The sequence below is a fragment of the Chiloscyllium plagiosum genome, chromosome 1 (assembly GCF_004010195.1).
Source record: "Chiloscyllium plagiosum isolate BGI_BamShark_2017 chromosome 1, ASM401019v2, whole genome shotgun sequence".
Lineage (NCBI taxonomy): Eukaryota > Metazoa > Chordata > Chondrichthyes > Orectolobiformes > Hemiscylliidae > Chiloscyllium > Chiloscyllium plagiosum.
The window spans coordinates 148,236,844-148,255,829 of record NC_057710.1 but is presented as its reverse complement, the minus strand read 5'-3'; the positions used below and the strand labels follow the sequence as shown (position 1 = coordinate 148,255,829).

At 40.5% G+C, this 18,986-nt stretch overlaps 1 protein-coding gene across 5 annotated transcripts in view; it reads right to left on the bottom strand.

The window, feature by feature from the left end:
* Positions 1–18,986, bottom strand: part of LOC122554247 (hedgehog interacting protein) — a 155,070-nt gene that overhangs the window by 48,836 nt on the left and 87,248 nt on the right. For all 5 annotated transcript variants that reach the window (XM_043698985.1, XM_043698993.1, XM_043699011.1 and 2 more), the window contains 2 exons: positions 17,491–17,633; positions 11,046–11,127 (listed from right to left, as the gene is read on the bottom strand). In XM_043698985.1, coding sequence (XP_043554920.1) covers positions 11,046–11,127; positions 17,491–17,633 — 225 coding nt within the window. The remainder of the gene's footprint in view (positions 1–11,045; positions 11,128–17,490; positions 17,634–18,986) is intronic.

Below are 18,986 nucleotides of genomic sequence, written 5' to 3'. Positions count from 1 at the left end.
TGTTAGTACATTATGGCATTTTTTTTTCTCTAAGTTCAGAATGGGTCTCCAGCTTAACTATCCTGATTACAGAAACCCTGCCCCCAAAGCTGATTTTTTGTTTTGCTTATGGAGAGGTTGGGCAGTTGTAGATTTCATTTCTATGGTTCGTGAGGCAGCTGCACGTGTTAAAGTGTTGCTGCCTTCAAATAGACACAGTTTTCTACAGTGGGATGACGAAAACATATCTGTGGTCTCACACTTTTCTTGAGCAGGTCTAAACTCACTGGAGTCCTTTGCAGAGATAGGAAACCTTTTGGGGAGTTACCCTCTTGGGAAGTCAAGAGTGCCCTCTGGAATTGTTAAAATTAGAATCGATTGGCATCAGAAGTTGCTACATTCATCGCAACTGTCAAACAGTCATGGCATTTAAATTCCTTGGAACTGTCAAGCTATAAAGGCATTTTAATCTCTTGGTCTTTAAATAAAAAAAACATATGCAGTTTTAAAGAAAAGATCTGCCTGCTATTTCACCCTGCCTGTTACCATAAGCCTTTCTATTCTGTTGCCACAAGTCTGAGTGCAATAATTATAGGATTGTTCTGCATGTCTGATTTCACAACCTCAGTGGATGCCTGGTTTAAGTGTAAACTCCAGGTCTTGGGCATGAGGCTAAGATAACGAATAATTGTTTTGTTTTAACAAATCAAATCGTTGATGCAATTTAAATATATTGAGGTTTAAAAATCAGTTCTGCTTTCAAAATAATAAATTCATCAATAGACAATTAGAACTTTACTGTATTTCATCTCAGCATGGATCCTGAGCTCTGTCCTTATGGATAATGGATGCATTGTCATGGAGGACGTAAGGGATAAGAGTGGTGGCTGATGAGCATGGTTGGACATAAGATGACAGTAAGTTGGTGTAATGGCTATAAAGGACAATTGGCTGGGTGCAGTTGCATAGGTTGGCGTGGAGGGTGTGGGGCCATTGGTTAGCAAGATCACAAGAAGGAGGAATAGACGTAAGCTATTTGGTTCCTTGTTCTGTTCCTCCATTCAAAAGGATGATGGCTGGTTGATCTAACATTCCCCATATCTGCATTCCTGTGTTTCCCCGCTGATCAAGAATTGATCTATTTCACAAGGACTTTGGCCTCATAGCCCTTGAGTATTGGAGATGGGATGTCATGTTGCACTGTACCAGACCTTGATTAGGCCACCTTTAGAATACTGTGTTCAACTCTGGTCTCCTTGCCATAGGAAAGATGTTGTTAAACTTGAAAGGGTTCAGAAAAAATGTTGCGAGGATTGTCGGGTTTAAGCCATAGGGAGAGGCTGGATAGGCTGGGGCTTTTTCCCCTGGAGCGTCGGAAACTGACAGGTGACTTTATAAAATCATGAAGGGCATGGACAGTGTGAATAGATGAGGTCTTTTTTCTCAGGATAGGGGGAAATCCAAAACTAGACAGGTTTAAGGTGAGAGGGAAAAGATTTAAAAGGGACCCAAGGGGCAACTTTTTCATGCAGTGGGTGGCGCATGTAGAGAACAATCTGCCAGAGGAAGTGTCATTCCTGATGAAGGGCTTATGCCCGAAACGTCGATTCTCCTGCTCCTTTGATGCTGCCTGACCTGCTGTGTTTTTCCAGGACCACATTTTTCAGCTCTGATCTCCAGCATCTGCAGTCCTCACGTTTTCCAGCACCACTCTAATCTCCAGCACCCACAATACTCACTTCTGCCAGAGGAAGTGGTTGAGGCTGGTACATTTTCAACATTTAAAAAAGCATCTGGATGAATACGTGTATTGAAAGGGTTTTGGAGGGATGTGGGCCAAATGCTGACAAATGGGACTAGATCAGTTAGGATAGCTGGTCAGCATGGATGAGATGGACCAAAGGATCTATTTTCATCTTGTATAACTCTCAAGCCTCTGAGATGAAGAAATTGCTCCTCATCACAATCTTAAATTGGCGCACCTATATACTCAGAATGTGCCCTTTGGCCCTTGACTCTCACATGAAGGGAAAACATCCTACCAGTATTTACCCTGCCAACCCATTAAAAAGCCTGTATTTTTCAATGACATCACCTTTCATTTTTCTAAACTCCAGTGAGTATAATCCCAAATCGCTTAGCCTTTGCTTATGAGACAATTCCTCCATTCCAGAGATCACTCGCGTGAACATTCTCTGACCTGCCTCCAAATGAAATAATATTTCCTTAAATAAGAGGACCAAGATTGCTACAGTGCTCCAGGTGTGCTCTCAACACTTACAGGAAGACTTACCCTACTCTTATACTCGAAACCCCTTGAAATAGGGGCCTATATTCCATTCGCCTACCCGATTACCTGTTGCAGCTGTGTGGCTTGCTTTCTGTGTTTCTTGCACAAGTACTGTCAGAGCAGCTTTCTGCAGATTTTCTCCATTTACAGAGGAACCTCGATTATCCAACATTCGATTATCCGAATATCGGATTATCCGGCAAGATCGTAAGGTCCCGATGCTCGGCTAAACTATGTTGTCCGGCATTCGATTATCCGGAATTCAATTAACCGAATGAAACACTCCCCGCCCTTGTCCCTTGGATAATTGAGGGTCCTCTGTAAATAGTATTCTGTTCTTCGGTTTTCTTTTGTATCAAGGACCGTATGCAGATCGATGGGAGGGGTCACGAGAAGGCATGGATTGGATATGTGGAGGGTGTGTTGGTTGAGAGAGTATGAGGGGTGAGGAATGATTTTGCTTCATTTCCTTGCAAGGCCCCAAGCACCAAAGCTGGCTTTTTACAGTGCTTACTTCACACCTGGCAGCCTCTGTGGCTTGACCACAGTATTTATGGAGCTGCTGACCTGATTCCAATTACTGCCAGCGCCCCCCCCCCCCAATCTGGAACCCAAATGAGAACATTTTTGCAGAGAAAATTCAGGCCTACGTGTTAAATAAAACTTAAGTGGGAAACCCTTGAAAAGTTGCCGCTCTGAATTAGAGGTTAGTTCTGGATGTAAATTTGCTCGCTGAGCTGGAGGGTTCAATTTCAGACATTTTGTCACCATACAAGGTAACATCATCAGTGAGCCTCTGGATGAAGCATTGGTGGTATGGCCTGCTTTCTATTTATATGTTTAGGTTTCCTTGGGTTGATGATGTCATTTCCTGTGGTTATGTCATTTCCTGTTCTTTTTCTCAGGGGGTGGTAAATAGGATCCAAGTCAATGTATTTGTTGATAGAGTTCCTGTTGGAATGCCATGCTTCTAGGAATTCTCATGTGTGTCTTTGTTTGACTTGTCCTAAGATGGATGTGTTGTCCCTTGTAGAGGTCAGGGCTTAGCACTAGTTGAACAAAAAAATACTTAAATAAATTTTGGGGAGTTGTGGTTCTTTCTTACAACAATTATGAGGACCAAATGGGGTTTATGTATGAAATCAAGAAGTAGATGTAGACATTTCAGTGTTCTGATAATAGCTAATCAGGATCTGCAGTCCTAAATTTATGTTATTTCTTAATTTTCTACTTTCCAATCCCTGTGCTTAGCTGCACATACTTCTTCATGACGTGGAGGTGCCGGAGTTGGACTGGGGTGGACAAGGTCAAAAATCAAACGATACCAGGTCATAGTCCAATGGTTTTATTTGAAGTTGCAGACTTTTGGAACTCAGCTCCTTCCTCAAGTGTGGTATGATAGAGAAGTTTAAGACATAGTACGTACAAGCAAAACGTTATCAACTTTAAAACTAGCTGCACTTGTTGAATCCTTTAATCAGTTAAGAGACATACTACTGATTAAAATGCAAAATCCAGATTCCTTTCAAGTCTTTGTCCCTAGATAACTGAAGGATTTATCCATGTACAAGAGATGATATCTCAGGATAGACAATGAACTTTAGCTGTGAGGTCCCGCTTTGAATCTATGTTTTAAGCTGAGGTCAGGTTTTACTTTTTGACAGAAATGAATCTTGAATGAAATAATCCCCCTTAGCGTGTGTATGTGTATGTGCGTGCGCGTGCATGAACGTTTGAGTGTGTGCACGCGCGAACGCATGTGCATTTGAGAGGGTGTGTGTGCACATTTGAGACAGTGCTAGAGTGTGTTTGTGTGTGTATATTTGGGAGAGTGCAAGTGTGCATGTGTATGCATTTCAGATTGTGTGTGAATGTGTGCGTGTGTGTGTATATGTGAGTATAAGTGTTTGTGTGTGGGAGAGGGTCTGTGTGTGTGCGTGCGCGTGTGCGTGTAGTGAGTCTGTGTGTGGGAGTATGTAGTGTGGTGGGATTTGCCTGTAACATGACATGAATCCAAGATCACAGGTGAGGGGTACCCCCATGGGTACAGTCAACATGACCATAAAATCAAGACATGGCAGACCATTGACATGGATACTACCATCACACGTGGGAACGCCACCCACTATATACATGGCAGGTACTCATGTGACTGGGCCAATGTTGTCTATCTTATACAATGCAGGCAAGGATGACCCAAGGCATGGTACATTGGCGAGACTATGCTGACACTACGACAACAGATGAATGGATACCGCGCAATAATCAACACACAGTGGGGTTTCCTCCTAGTGGGGCAACACTTTGGCGGTCCAGGACATTCAACCTCCGACCTTCGCGTGAGTGTCCTCCAAGACAGACTTTGAGATATGCAACAACGCAAAATCGCTGGGCAGAGGTTGATAGCTAAGTTCCGTATCGGTGAAGACGGCCTCAACTGTGATCTTGGGTTCATGTCACACTACAGGCAACCCCACCACACCATACACTCTCACTCACACATGCGCACACACACACTCTCTCTCACACGCATGCATTCTCTCTAACACGCACACTCAGACACACTCACACAAACACAGACTCTTCCACATACCCTCACTCTCACACACATTCTCTCACACACTCTGTCACTCACAAACGCACACACACTCTCTCACATGCAAACACACTCTCTCACTCACACACATGCGCGCACACACATACATGCGCGCACGCACACACACACATGCACGCATACACACACATGCGCGCACGCACACACACACACTCTCTGTCACCCCCACCCATACACACAGACTGGGAGGAATTTATTTCATTCATTTATTGCATTCTATCAAAAAAAAACTGACCTCAGCTTAAAACTTCAGACAGATTTGAAGTGGGACCTCACATCTAAAGTGCGTGGTCTATCCTGGGATATCACCTCTAACACCTTGATAAAACCTTTAATTATCTAGTGACAAAGACTTGAAAGGAAGCTGGATTTTGCATTTTAATCAGCAGTCTACCTCCTAACTGATTAAAGGATTCAAATAGGAAAGCTAGTTTTGAAGTTGTTAACATTTTGCTTATAAATATTGTGTCGTATATCTCTCTATCAGACCACATCTGAGGAAAGACTTGAGCTCCGAAAGCTTATAATTTCAAATAAACCTGTTGGACTATAGCCTGGTGTTGTTTGACTTTTGACCATATGCTTCTTCAGGCAGAGTGAAGTAAAGAAGCCAAAGACTACTCTCAGAGAGTATATATATCTTTGTGACTATAAATAGTTGAATTTCTGAATATAAACAAAGTGAAATAGGTATATTAGAAATGTGACTCATCGCCTCTCTGCCTCATGATTTTTACTTTGAAAACAGTTTTTATCAATATCTGGGTTGAGACAATTGTACATGTATTAACCACCCAATTCTAAATCATGTATTTTATGAAGTACTTTATGAATAACTTACCACTAGAACTACATTAAAACATGCAACTAAAGGCAAACCTACTGCTGGATGTAGAAAAACCTAACTGCACATTTCCATAATACACAAACTGTGCACCTGCCATTTTTATTCACACAGTGGTCAGGTTCACAGTGCAACTTGTGGGCCATGTTAGAGAGTAGGATAAATGTGGATTTGGAGGTGGGCGAAAGAGCATCATCTCACTTTGATTCCTCAATTGAGTATCCCAGCTTGCCACAGGGTTTAAAGACCCCAAAGACCTTAAACCTCAGCCCTCACCATTTGCTTTCCCTCGATCCATAATGCCATCCCATGGCTCCTCAGATCATCTATTCCACCCCAGCGACCTTGTGTCTCCCCTATAGCCTCTTGCCCAATCCTTGGATTCCATGTAATTTGAATGGAAAAACAATTATGGGAAACAATGAATCTCTCACCATTTAATAAAAGGATACAGAAAACATGCATTCTGCTACTTAAACAGAAGTTGCATTATTTGTAATCCTATTAACTGTCGAGATTAGCGTGGTGTTGGATAAGCACAGCAGGTCAGGCAGCATCCGAGGAGCAGGAAAATTGACGTTTTAGGAGTGAGGCAAGGAGCCTCAGGAGTGGAGAGGGGTGGGGCTAATTAACTGTGTCAACCAGAAATCACACTGAATGAATTTTGTTCATACTGGTGCTTGAAACTGTCATTCATTCTCAGATGAACAGAAAGAACACATATTGTGCTACAAAAGCATTAGCATTCGAAACTGATAATGACCAAGCCCTTCCCATCAATAATATTCTCCTGAATGGAAAGAACAAAAGGTGCTCACTTCAATTTCAAAGCAAAGTCTCCTCCAACTGATGTGAAGGAGAAAATGGTTAGATGTTTTTAAGTATCAAAACTAATTTTTTACATCAGCTAGAGCCATTTAAGACTTAGCAGAAAACATGAAGGGACGGCTTGATAGGGCACATTGTAACATTTTTCATTGCCTTATGGTGCACTCTCCATTGAAAAAGCACTATAATACAACAGAACAAATACAGAATGCTGGTTCATACAGGCATCAACTTACCCTTAAAGAATGGATCCCATTGGGCAATCGTGACACTAACAACGCAGAGAGACAGAGTCATAAAAACCAACAGCACGGAAACAGATCCTTTGATCCAACTTGTCCATGCTGACTAGATATCCTAACCTAATCTACTCCCATATCCCTCCAAACCCTTCCTATTCATATACCCATCCAGATAACTTTTAAATGTTGTAATTGTACCAGCCTCCACCAGTTCCTCTGACAGCTCATTCCATACCCTCTGCATGAAAAAGTTGTCCCTTAGGTTCCTTTTATATCTTTCCCCTCTCACCCAAAACCTATGCCCTCTAGTTCTGGACTCCCACAAGCCAAGCAAAAGACCTTGTCTATTTATCCTATCCATGACCCTCATAATTTTATAAACCCCTATAAGGTCACCCCTCAGCCTCTGACACTCCAGGGAAAACAGCTCCAGCCTATTCAGCCTTTCCCTATAGCTCAAATCCTCCAACCTTGGCAACATCCTTGTAAATCTTTTCTGAACACTTTCAAGCTTCATAACATCCTTCTGATAGGAAGGCGACCAGAATTACACACAATATTCCAAAGTGGCCTAACCAATGTCCTGTACAGCCACAACACGACCTCCCAACTCTTTTATACTCAATTATCTGTCCAATAAAGGAAAACATACCAGATGCCTTCTTCACTATCCTATCTACCTGCGACTCCACTTTTAAGGAACTATTAACCTGCACTCCAAGGTCTCTTAGGGTGAAATGCAAGGCTGGTGGGTGCAGTGAACGCTGAATGACGAGAAAAATTGAGGTTTTGATTAAGAAAAAGACAGAAGCATATGCCAGGTTTGGACAGCAGAGATCGAGTGAATCCTAAGCAGAGTATAAAGGTAGCAGGAGTATACTTAAGAAGGAAATCAGGAAGGCAAAAATGGGGCATGAGATAACTTTGGCAAATAGGGTTAAGGAGAATCCAAAATGATTTTATAAATATATTAAGGACAAAAGGGTAACTAGGGAGTGATTAGGGCCCCTCAAAGATCAGGAAGGCAGCCTATGGGTGGAACCACAGGAGACAGAGGAGATACTAAATGAGTATTTTACATCAGTGTTTAATGTGGAGAAGGACATGGAAGATACAGAATGTGGGAAAAAAAGATGGTGATATCTTAAAAAATGTCCATATTACAGAGGAGGAGGTGCTGGATGTCTTAAAACACATAAAAGTGGATAAATCCCAAGGACCTGATCAGGTGTATCCTAGAACTCTGTAAGAATCTAGGGAAGTGATTGTTGGGTCTTGTGCCGAGATATTTGTATTATCGATAGTCACAGGTGAGGTGATGGAAGACTGGAGGTTGGTTAACGTGGTGCCACTATTTAAGAAAGGTGGTAAGGAAAAGCCAGGGAATTACAGACCGGTGAGCCTGACATCGGTGAGGGACTGAATTTACATGGATTTGGAAAGGCAAGGACTGATTAGGGATAGTCACCTTGGCTTTGTGCATGGGAAATCATGTCTCACAAACTTGATTGAGTTTTTTGAAAAGTAACGAAGAGGATTGATGAAGGCAGAGCGGTGGACATGATCTATATGGACTTCAGTAAGGTGTTCAACAAGATTCCTCATGGTAGACTGATTAGCAAGATAAGTCACATGGAAAACAGTGAGAACTAGCCATTTGGATACAGAACTGGCTTGAAAGTAGATGACTGAGGGTAGTGGTGGAGGGTTGTTTTTCAGACTGGAGGCCTGTGACCAGTCGTGTGCCACAAGGATTGGTGCTGGGTCCACTACTTTTCATCATTTATGTAAATAATTTGGATGTGAACATGGGAGGTATAGTTAGTAAATTTGTAGATGACACCAAAATTGGACAACTACCTGATGAAGGAGCAGCGCTCCGAAAGCTAGTGCCTCCAAATAAACCTGTTGCACTATAACTTGGCATTGTGTGATTTTTAACCAAAATTGGAGGTGTAGTGGACAGCAAAGAAGGTTACCTCAGAGAACAAAGAGATCTTGATCAGATGGGCCAATATGCTGAGGAGTGGCAGACGGAGTTTAATTTATATAAATGCGAGGTGCTGCATTTTGGAAAGGCAAACCAGAGCAGGACATATACACTTAATGGTAAGGTCCTGGGGAGTGTTGCTGAATGAAGAGACCTTGGAGTGCAGGCTCATAGTTCCTTGAAAGTGGAGTCGCCGGTGATTAGGACAGTGAAGGAGGTGCTTGATATGTTTTCCTTTATTGAACAGAGCATCGAGTATAGGACTTGAGAGGTCATTTGCGGCTGTACAGGACACTGGTTAGGCCACATTTGGAATATTGTGTGCAACACATTTATGTGAAATGCAAAACCCAATTGTGACATTTGAAAGTGTAAAAACACTCCTCACGTTTAGATTAGATTACATTACATTACAGTGTGGAAACAGGCCCTTCGGCCCAACAAGTCCACACCGACCCGCCGAAGCGCAACCCACCCATACCCCTAACCTAACACTATGGGGCAATTTAGCATGGCCAATTTACCTGACCTGCACATCTTTGGACTGTGGGAGGAAACCGGAGCACCCGGAGGAAACCCACGCAGACACGGGGAGAACGTGCAAACTCCACACAGTCAGTCGCCTGAGGCGGGAATTGAACCCGGGTCTCTGGCGCTGTGAGGCAGCAGTGCTAACCACTGTGCCAGCACGTTTCTTTCAAAATGTTTCAGAATGCTCCTACAGAAAATGGAGTGGGGATAAAGTGTGGCTATTTGGAGATCAAAATACACCTCTGCACCGGATAAAAATTTAACCCCAAATGTGTATGCAAATTCTTGAAGTTTACTATCACTGTCACCAATGTAAGGTACTAATCTTGGGGCAGATGGTGGCTCAGTAATTAGCACTGCTGCCTCACAGCGCCAGGGACCTGGGTTTGATTCTATCCTCGAACGAGTGTCTATGTGGAGTTTGCACGTTTTCCAATATGAGTGTGGTTTTCCTCCAGGTGCTCTGGTTTCCTCCTACAATCCAAAGATGTGCAGATTAGGTGGACTGGCCATGGGACATGCAGGGTTAGATGGATAGGGTGGGTCTGGGTGGGATGCTGTTTGGTGGGTCAGTGAGACTTGATGGGACAAATTGTAGGGATTCCACAATTCTATGAAATCTAACAGCAATGAAAGATATACCTAATGTGGTCAATCACAAACAGTGCAAAACTGAGACCAGACATCTCCTGTTTAGATTAGATACAGTGTGGAACAGGCCCTTTGGCCCAACAAGTCCACACCGACCCTCCAAAGAGCAACCCACCTAGAACCATTCCCCTACACCTAACACTATGGGCAATTTGGCATGGCCAATTCAGCTAACCTACACATTTTTGGATTGTGGGAGGAAACCGGAGCAAACCCACGCAGACATGGGGAGAAAGTGTAAACTCCACACAGACAGTTGCCTGAGACGGGAATTGAACCCGGGTCTCTAGTGCTGTGAGGTAGCAGTGCTAACCACTGTGCCACCGTGCCACCCTTTAAACCAGTGCTAGTAAACCAATGATCTCAAAAGTACATTAAGGATGACAGGAGATAATAATAATGATCTACAATAAAACTATAAAAATGATGAAAATAAACTTAGCTGTTCTGAGCTGATGGTTCTAAAATATTTTAAATTAGTTAGCATGGGAGACAGGATCTCCTCAGATTGTTCAACATGCATCATATTCTATATTTGAGTGTAAATTCAAAAGTAACCTTGACATCTAGACCACTATTTTTTATGATGATCTACGTCAGTAAAAGCAATAACAACCAGATTTAATCTTCATTGCTTTATGGATTCATAACAGTAACCAATCAAACTGGCATTAATTTTGCTCTAATGACTTTTGAAACAAGCAAATTCAACAACAATGTTATAAAACAGATTGAATATCAGGCGCTACCAAAAACAGGAACTCCTTTTAATCGTCCCTGAATTTTCTGTAATTATGTGGTTAAAGTGAAATGCATAAAAATTTAAAGGTGTGTTCTCAAATTCTGAGGCTTTCCTATGGCAGGTACAATGACATAAGCTTTACTTGTGCGAAAGATTTAATGGTTAACAAAATACAGATACTGGATGATCTTTTACTCCATAATTGAATAGCTTGATGGTGCTCTCTGTGTCGTTTTCACTCATTCTTTATATCAGCTGCTAATATAATGACACCGATTGATACCATGTGGTGTATAAACTGCATATGTGGTCCATGAATACATAAGGGCTGTACCTTTTTGGGTCAATCAATTTGTAAACCTTTCCACTATGTGCTTCTGTCACACTCTTGCTGCTTGCCAAAATGTACACCTCACCTGCAAACACCAAATTAGAAAGTTTTCAAACGCATTGCCTTTAGGCAGTCTGTGTATTATTGTTTATTAATGCATTATTCATATCCATTAAGAAAGTTCATGATTATTAATTTTCTTTTCATTCAAAAGCCACTTATCTTTCTGTAAACAAAGATGTCAAATCAAGTCAACACATACACATTTTTTTACAATGACTCAATGTCAACTGTAGGAACATACGAGTCAACTATTTAGTCCCTTAAACCTGTTCCACCATTATATGAGATTACGGATTATCTGTGACCTAATGTCACATACCTGTTTTTGCCCAGGATAATAAAAACCCATTGTTCTTATTTAAAATTTACAATTGATCTCGCATCAATTGCTGTTGTAGAAGAGAGTTCAAACTTCTACTACTGTTTGTGTGTGGAATATATCCTACAGAAGAACTTAATAGTGCCACCAGAACTAGGATCTCTAATGAGTGGGCTGGCTAATCAGATGGGAGCCAAAACATCAGCTTCCAAATGGTGGGTTGAGTTTAAGAGATTACATCAGAACTGATCTGGGATTCTTGGTTTCCAGTGACAGAAATGTCTTTACAATTACAGGCCACAAATACTCACTAAATCACAATTTATCCAAATAAAATCAAAATTAAGCCAACAACAAATAGAAAATTTGTGCAATCTGATTTAGAGCTTGTTAAAATGTGGTGCATTAGTTGAGGTGGCCCATTCATATCATACGTGAATGACTGTGTCTGGTGAACACTGAGCTAAAGGGAAAAGATCAGGAGAGGTGAGAGAGTAATCGGTGGGGGCGGGGGGTGGGGGGGAATGATTGGATTTGATTGGAGAGATGTGAGAGTGGTGTGGATCCCAGGACATCATACAGAATCATGAGGGGCTAAATGATGGAATAAAAGATTTTTAAGTTTCGAAGATGACATCTGAATATTTTTTAAACAGACAAAGACCGCAGGAAACTAGAGCAGGGAGTGCTTGGCCACAAATCACAAAAAAGCTAGCACACGAGTTCAGTAAATAACAGGGAAGGCAAATGGACTGTTGGCCATTATTTCAAAGGGAATGGAACACAAAAATAGGGAAGTCTTGGGAGACCTATACAAGGTATGGGTTAGACAAGACCTGGAATACTGTAGAGTTCTGGTTCCTTTATATTAGGAAAATACACAGGGACTGCAGGCAGTTCAGAGAAGGTTCAGTGTGGGTTAATTCTAGATATAGGGGGATTGTCTTATGAAAAGAAGTTGAGTAGGTTGATTCTGTATTCAATGGAGTTTTGAAGAATGGTAAGAGACTTTATGGAAACACACAAGATCGTTAGGGGGCTTAACAGGCTGGATACAGAGAAATGGTTTCCCCTGTGGGAAACTCAAACACCAGGGACAAATTCTCCCAGTAAAGGATTACCTATTTAAGACAAATCTAGAGGTGCCAGTGTTGGACTGGGGTAGACAATGTCAGAAGTCACATGACATTGGGTTATAGTCCAAGAGGTTTATTTGAAATCACAAGCTCCTTCATCAGGTGAAATCAGGTTTTGGAGCAGGGCTCTGAAGGCTTGTGATTTCAAATAAACCTGTTGGACTGTAACCTGGTCTCTCTGACCTTATTTAAGACAGGGATAAGGAGGAAATTCTCCTCTCATGAGGTTGTGAATCTGTTGAATTCTTTACCGCAGAGGCTGGGTCATTAGGCATGTTCAAGACTGAGACAGGCAGATTTTTAAAATCAGAAATGAAGTGTTATGGGGAAAAGGCAGAAAAGAGGAGCTGAAAGTTATCAGATCAGTTGTGAACTAACTGATGGGTCAAATACTTTGGCTCATACATCTTAAGAGTCTTTCAGGTTTGAGACCTTGACAATATCCTTCCAAACTCAAAAATATTGTTCCCCAGCTAACTTGCTCCCTGCTTACAGAACCACTTTACTCATTTTACGGGCCTTTTCTAGGCCCCTTGGAGCTACACAGCAATTGCTTGATGATACGTTTTGCCACTTCCTGCTACTCTGCCTTGTGATCTTTCATGCTGCAGGGGATGGTTGTCTACCTTCTAACGTTAACATTAAATTATGTGTACCACTTATTTTTTCATTTGGTATTTGGGCCTTCCTGATTAAAGTCTCCCCCTATTTTCTCTCCTGAAAGGACTAGCTTGCATCCTTAGACTCTGTCCCAGACTCTTCAACTGCCAAATATAGTTTTCCTGTAGTTAGTTTATCTATTCCTATGAATAACTTGAAAACTCCAATCAAATCATCACTTAACATCTGAAATTCCAGGAACACAACCTTAGATTGTATATCTCCTTATAAATTAAACACTGGAGTCCAGCTATGCTTATTATATGTTAATTACATACTAAGGGCAGGCTTTCAGAAAACTTGCTTTAAAGGTGACTTAATTTGTTTTGTCTTTATTTACATAAATCTTGCTGCAGTTACTACAAGATTGAGAGATATTAGATATATGGGGTAAGATCTATAAGCAAGTTTTGCAAGGAGGATGAGGGGGAAATAAAGGGTAACGACCATTATGTCCTCACACTGTTTATTATTAAATACTGTTTATTATCTAAAATTCTTGTTATCTAATATTAACTAATGAATATTTATTCTTAGAACTAAAACATTACATGCCCACAATTATAAAGTGAGATCACTGAACCTAAGGAATACCGCATTCTCAACCCCTTCACCAGGAATAATCTGTGAAATCAGACTGGCCAATTACTTTCAGTGGATGCAGATGCAATGATTCACCACTCCATAAAACTTTTAAAAAGCTGCCAAGCACTGACAAGCTCCATTAAATTTGATCTTGTTCCAGAATAGATATGTTTGCAATACTATCTTACTGTACCTTCAAATAAAAAATGTGGAAATTAAGGAAGGCGCCAAAAATACAATAAATCCATTCCACGATAATATGCTTGCAATGCATAAACAAAGTGTGTTGCAGGAGCAGTCATGTCACTGACAGGAACAGGATTTTCTGCTTGAACCACTTATCTCAGCTGCTTTGCTGCAGATAGGATCTTTTGACTAACTGAGGCAGGGTTCTTAGTCCCGACATGGGATTCTATTTGGAGCCACAGAGAACGGCTGTAGCATTGCCTATGGCCTTCCATTGTTTAGCATGGCTGGGTGTCATTTTGTTAGTTGAAGTCATTCTTCTTCGCATTTTCAAAAATTCATTCATGGCGTATCGACATCACTTGCTAGGACATAATTTATGGGCCATCCTTAATTGGCCAGAGCGCAGTTAGAAGTCAATCACACGTGTAGGTCAGATTCCCTTTCCTAAAGAATGTCAGTGAACGAGAATCGATAATTGTTACATGGATGCCATTACAGCAGCATAAAATTCTAATTTTTGTTGAATTTCAATTTCACCATCGGCCCTGGTTATCTTGAATCCACCTCCCCAGTTTATTATCCTGGCGGTCTGGATCAATAGTCCCATCGCATTACCATTACACCAACACATTCCACACAATGAAGCACATGGGCACTCCACAGCTGTCATTTTTAAGTCACCACTTGCCTAGACAAGTGCTTTAGGACAGAAGAAGCTAGAGCAGAGAGCAGAAATGTGTTGTCCAGCCCATCAGGCTGCCACGCCCTTCAGCAAGATCATGGTTGATTTGACCAGGCCTCCCCTCTTCGTACCGGCCAGCCCATCATAGCCCTGAGTTCGCTATCTTTCAAAAATCTATCTATCTCTTCAAATGCTTTCAATGATCTATCCTCCACAACTCTCCAGGGTACAGAATAGCAGATCTTCAGTACCGTCTGGGAGAGCAATTCCTTCACATATCAGTTTTAAATGAGAGTCCCCTTGTTCTGTAACTGTGTCCCCGCGCTCAAGATTTTCCCCACAAATGGAAACATCTTCTCAACATCTGCCCTGTCCAGCTCCCCTTCGAATCTTCTATATTTCAGTAAGACCACCACTCATTCTTCTAAAAGATAAGTTCTTTCATCCCAGGAACCAGCTAATGAACCTCTGTAAAACTATCCAACATGAGTACATCCTTTCTTAAACAGAGGGACCAAAACTGTACCCAAGAACCCTAGGTGTGATCTCAGCAACAGTTGTATTTTTTAAGCTTCAAATGCCAAAATTCCATTTGCTTTCTGCAGAAGAACACGCAGAATGCTCTCCACTGTATTTCTGGACTCTTTCTCAATTTGAATTGTAGTCTACTTTTGATTCTTTCTATCAAAGTGCTTAACTTCGTGCTTACCTATGTTTAACCTCGTGTGCCAAGTTTAGGCCCAGCCACTCCACCTAACTATAGCCCCTTGCAGATTCATTTGTCCTCATCATAACACACTCCCTCATCTATTTTGGTGTCATCAGCAAAGTTAAATGACATTACACTCAGCTCCCCCTCCTCACAAGTCACTAATATAGGTAGTAAATAATTGATGCCATCGGACTGATCCTTACGGCAGTCCACTGCTGTGTTTTCCAACCTGTAAAAGACACATCAATTCCAATTCTCTGTCTTCAGTGCGTTAATCAATTCTCAATGCATTCTAATACATTACCCCAGCATGCGAGTTCTACCTTGTGCAATAATTTTTGTATTTTGCTTTAGTGAATACCCTCTGCAAATCCAAGTACACTATATCTACTGGTTTCCCTTTATCAACTCTACTTATTATCACACTTGTCAAATCTGACTTCATTATCACAAAACCATGCTGACTCTGTTTGATTGTGTTAAGCTTTCTAATTCTTCCTGAATAATGGATTCGAGCACTTTCCCAATGACAGATATTAAGACTAACTGGCCTTTGGCTACCTGATTTCTGTTTCCCTCCCTTTTTGAATGCACAAGTATATATTGTCCTTAGAGGTTCTGGGTGCAAATCCAATCATTTGACACATACTTGTCAATGTGTGACATTGGAGTATCTTTCTATACTTTGGTGGGTATTTTCTACACCATTCCTAATTTCCCGCTGCCGTGACCAAAATAGTGTAGCAAGCAGGGCACAATCTTTGCAAAACAAATTCTGTACTTTATATATTATTTTAACTACACTCTGCAGTTCATGAGAATAGAGCACTTTTAAGTTTTTAATGCCTCTTTAAATGATCATCTGTAGATTAGACTCCCAAAAGTGATCTCCCTGCCATGTCATAGCAATGAACGACACTGACTGATCAATTACCAATGGTGGATGCTCAGCAAACTGCAGAACTGAAACAAAAACAGAAAGTGCTGGAGAAACTCAACAGTTCTTACAGCAGTTGTGGACAGAACTGTTCTGATGAAGGGTCACGGGACTCGAAACGTAACTCTGTTTTTCTCTCTGCAGATGCTGCCAGACCTGCCTCATTTCTCCAACACCTCCTGTTCTTGCTTCATATCTTTAGCATACATTTCAAACTTCCATTCTGAAGCCTATTATTCTTGAATCATGTGATTCCAAAATGACTTTTTCCATTTTCTCCCCTACCAACTCTTTGACAATAACCTGCATCCATATCGATTCCAGCTCCTTTAACATTGTAAAGCATCTCTGGTCCTTATCAGGAATGTTATCAGAAAAAGGCTATGTCTTGCTTTTTTCCCCTTATTCTTAAACTATTCAAAATGGCACCAAATAATGGTGACAATGGAAGCTTTCCACAATATTTTACTGTATTCTTATTGTAAAATACACATGACAATAACTCATTCATTCATTCAGAAGTTGCCAGCTAGCAACATAAGTTGATTTTAGTAATATGTGAGGTTAGAGGTAAGAATGGAGAAATTAGAATACAAGACTGAAAATTTTGAAATTGAGATCTCTTAGGAGTCAATATGAGTAAGTGAGCATGGAAAAAAAATGGGTGAACAGGAATTGATATAGGTTTGGATGAGGGCAACAGATACAGTCACTCATTAATCGTATGCCTTAAATAAATTGTGCTCTAAGGTCATTTCTTTTGATGAAGGCATTATTTTTCAAGTCTGAAAGGAATATTACAGAGGATGCAAGTGTATATTATATGGAGCATGCTGAGTAGCGGGAACCAAAAAATTTGTAAATCTGCAACTTAACGACTGCGTTCATAACATGTCATAAAACATATGAGCCATGGTATCGGAACCATATGATGTTTCTTTACCACCATGGAGGTTGGATCATGATGCAGAACATCACAGGAAATTGGTGTGAGATGGTGAATTACAAAGGAATTAATTATTTTTATATAATGTGCACTTTCAAAAAGTAAATTAATACTCTGATGTGTAACCTAAAAATTCCGTTTATCCAATTAAACATATCTCTAGTAAGCACAAGCAGATGCTTTAGTAGCAATAGTCATTGCAAACATTGGGTTGATTACCTAATTCATCTTCTCCAAATCCCAAAACCGTTCCTGAGATATGACCACTAAGAGAGTTTTCACAGGCAGTACTCGTGCCAAGGCACAAGGTTCGTTCCTGCCACATTTTGTTCATAGGGTTTTGCTGAAGGCTCATCAGTTGCCTGAAATTATGGAAAAGATTGATCATTACTCATATACTACAAAAAATACTTAGATCTACAGCCCCCTCCTAGGTTTTTGAAATAAAGCAAGATTTTTAAAATTACTTTATAACATATATGATATCCAAACTAGTTTAGCCACCCAAACAGGTATTTAGAAGGCCATTAAAACACCCCGCAAGTAAAATAACACTCGTTAGGTGTTAAAATTTTAATCAGACCTAGAGTGTACACTAATTATATATGCTAATATCTACAATAATTGGAAGAATCTAAATCTCAGTCCAATTCCAAACACTCTTGTGAAGAACGAAGACATGAACCATAAGTAAGAATCCGAACCAGAGAATCTTGATTAAGTCAGCTAACACAATGCTAATTTATCTTTATATTGGTTTTACTTTATAGGTCAGCTTTTCAATTAGCATTCAAATATGAATGCATACGCAAAATATACTATTTTAAGATTTAAATCATCATGTGCATTGCTATGGTAATCAAAACATTGAAAAATATAGCTTCAACCAGGAGATATGTAGCAATTTGGTTCATAGGCATTTAAATGGCATCTTAAATTTCACTTGTGCATTGCAATACAACCTGTTTTGTCGACCTGCCAATTGCATCAAAAACAATTATATGGACAGCTGGAGATGACGCTTTCTGCCAATTTAAATTTCACAGGTGTTCTTACCTACACAATGTTGGTTAAAACCATCCAAAATCTTGCTCTTGGGTGGTAAGTTTTTCTAATACTTTCTGAACAGCTTTTATAGTTCCTAAGGGTTTATATTGGCAACATTATACAGTTATGAGATCAATATCACTTTTATACTGGCACAAGGCTGAAAGCATAAAAAAGGATTCTCAAATCCTTTGAACAACTTAGAGCACATGCTTGGGAAAAGGAATAGAGTTATGAAAGCAAAATGCATAACATTTCCAACTACATAATCCAAAATACATACAACGGAACATTAATCAAACATTTATTCCATCAAATGGACTCAACAAATTGAGAGTAAATCTAGATGAGTGGTAACTCATTCCAAATTCTAGACGAGTGGCAACTCCGCTCTCCAACTAAGTTACCAGCAAGGTTAATGGAATGATGATGTGTTGTATCAACAAGATTATTTTAACTTGCAGCACTTAGGCAGTAATCAGATGGAGAAACGGTTTATCTATTGTAGGATTTGCCTAATTTTCATTCAACAGATTTCAAATGATAATTTCATTAGTTCCACAATGAGTGAACAATCCAGAGCATTGTCCTCAATGTCCATTAAATAGTTCCCCTCCTCCATTCAACCAGAAGAGACAAAACTTCCAGCAGAAGTAAAGAGAAAATAT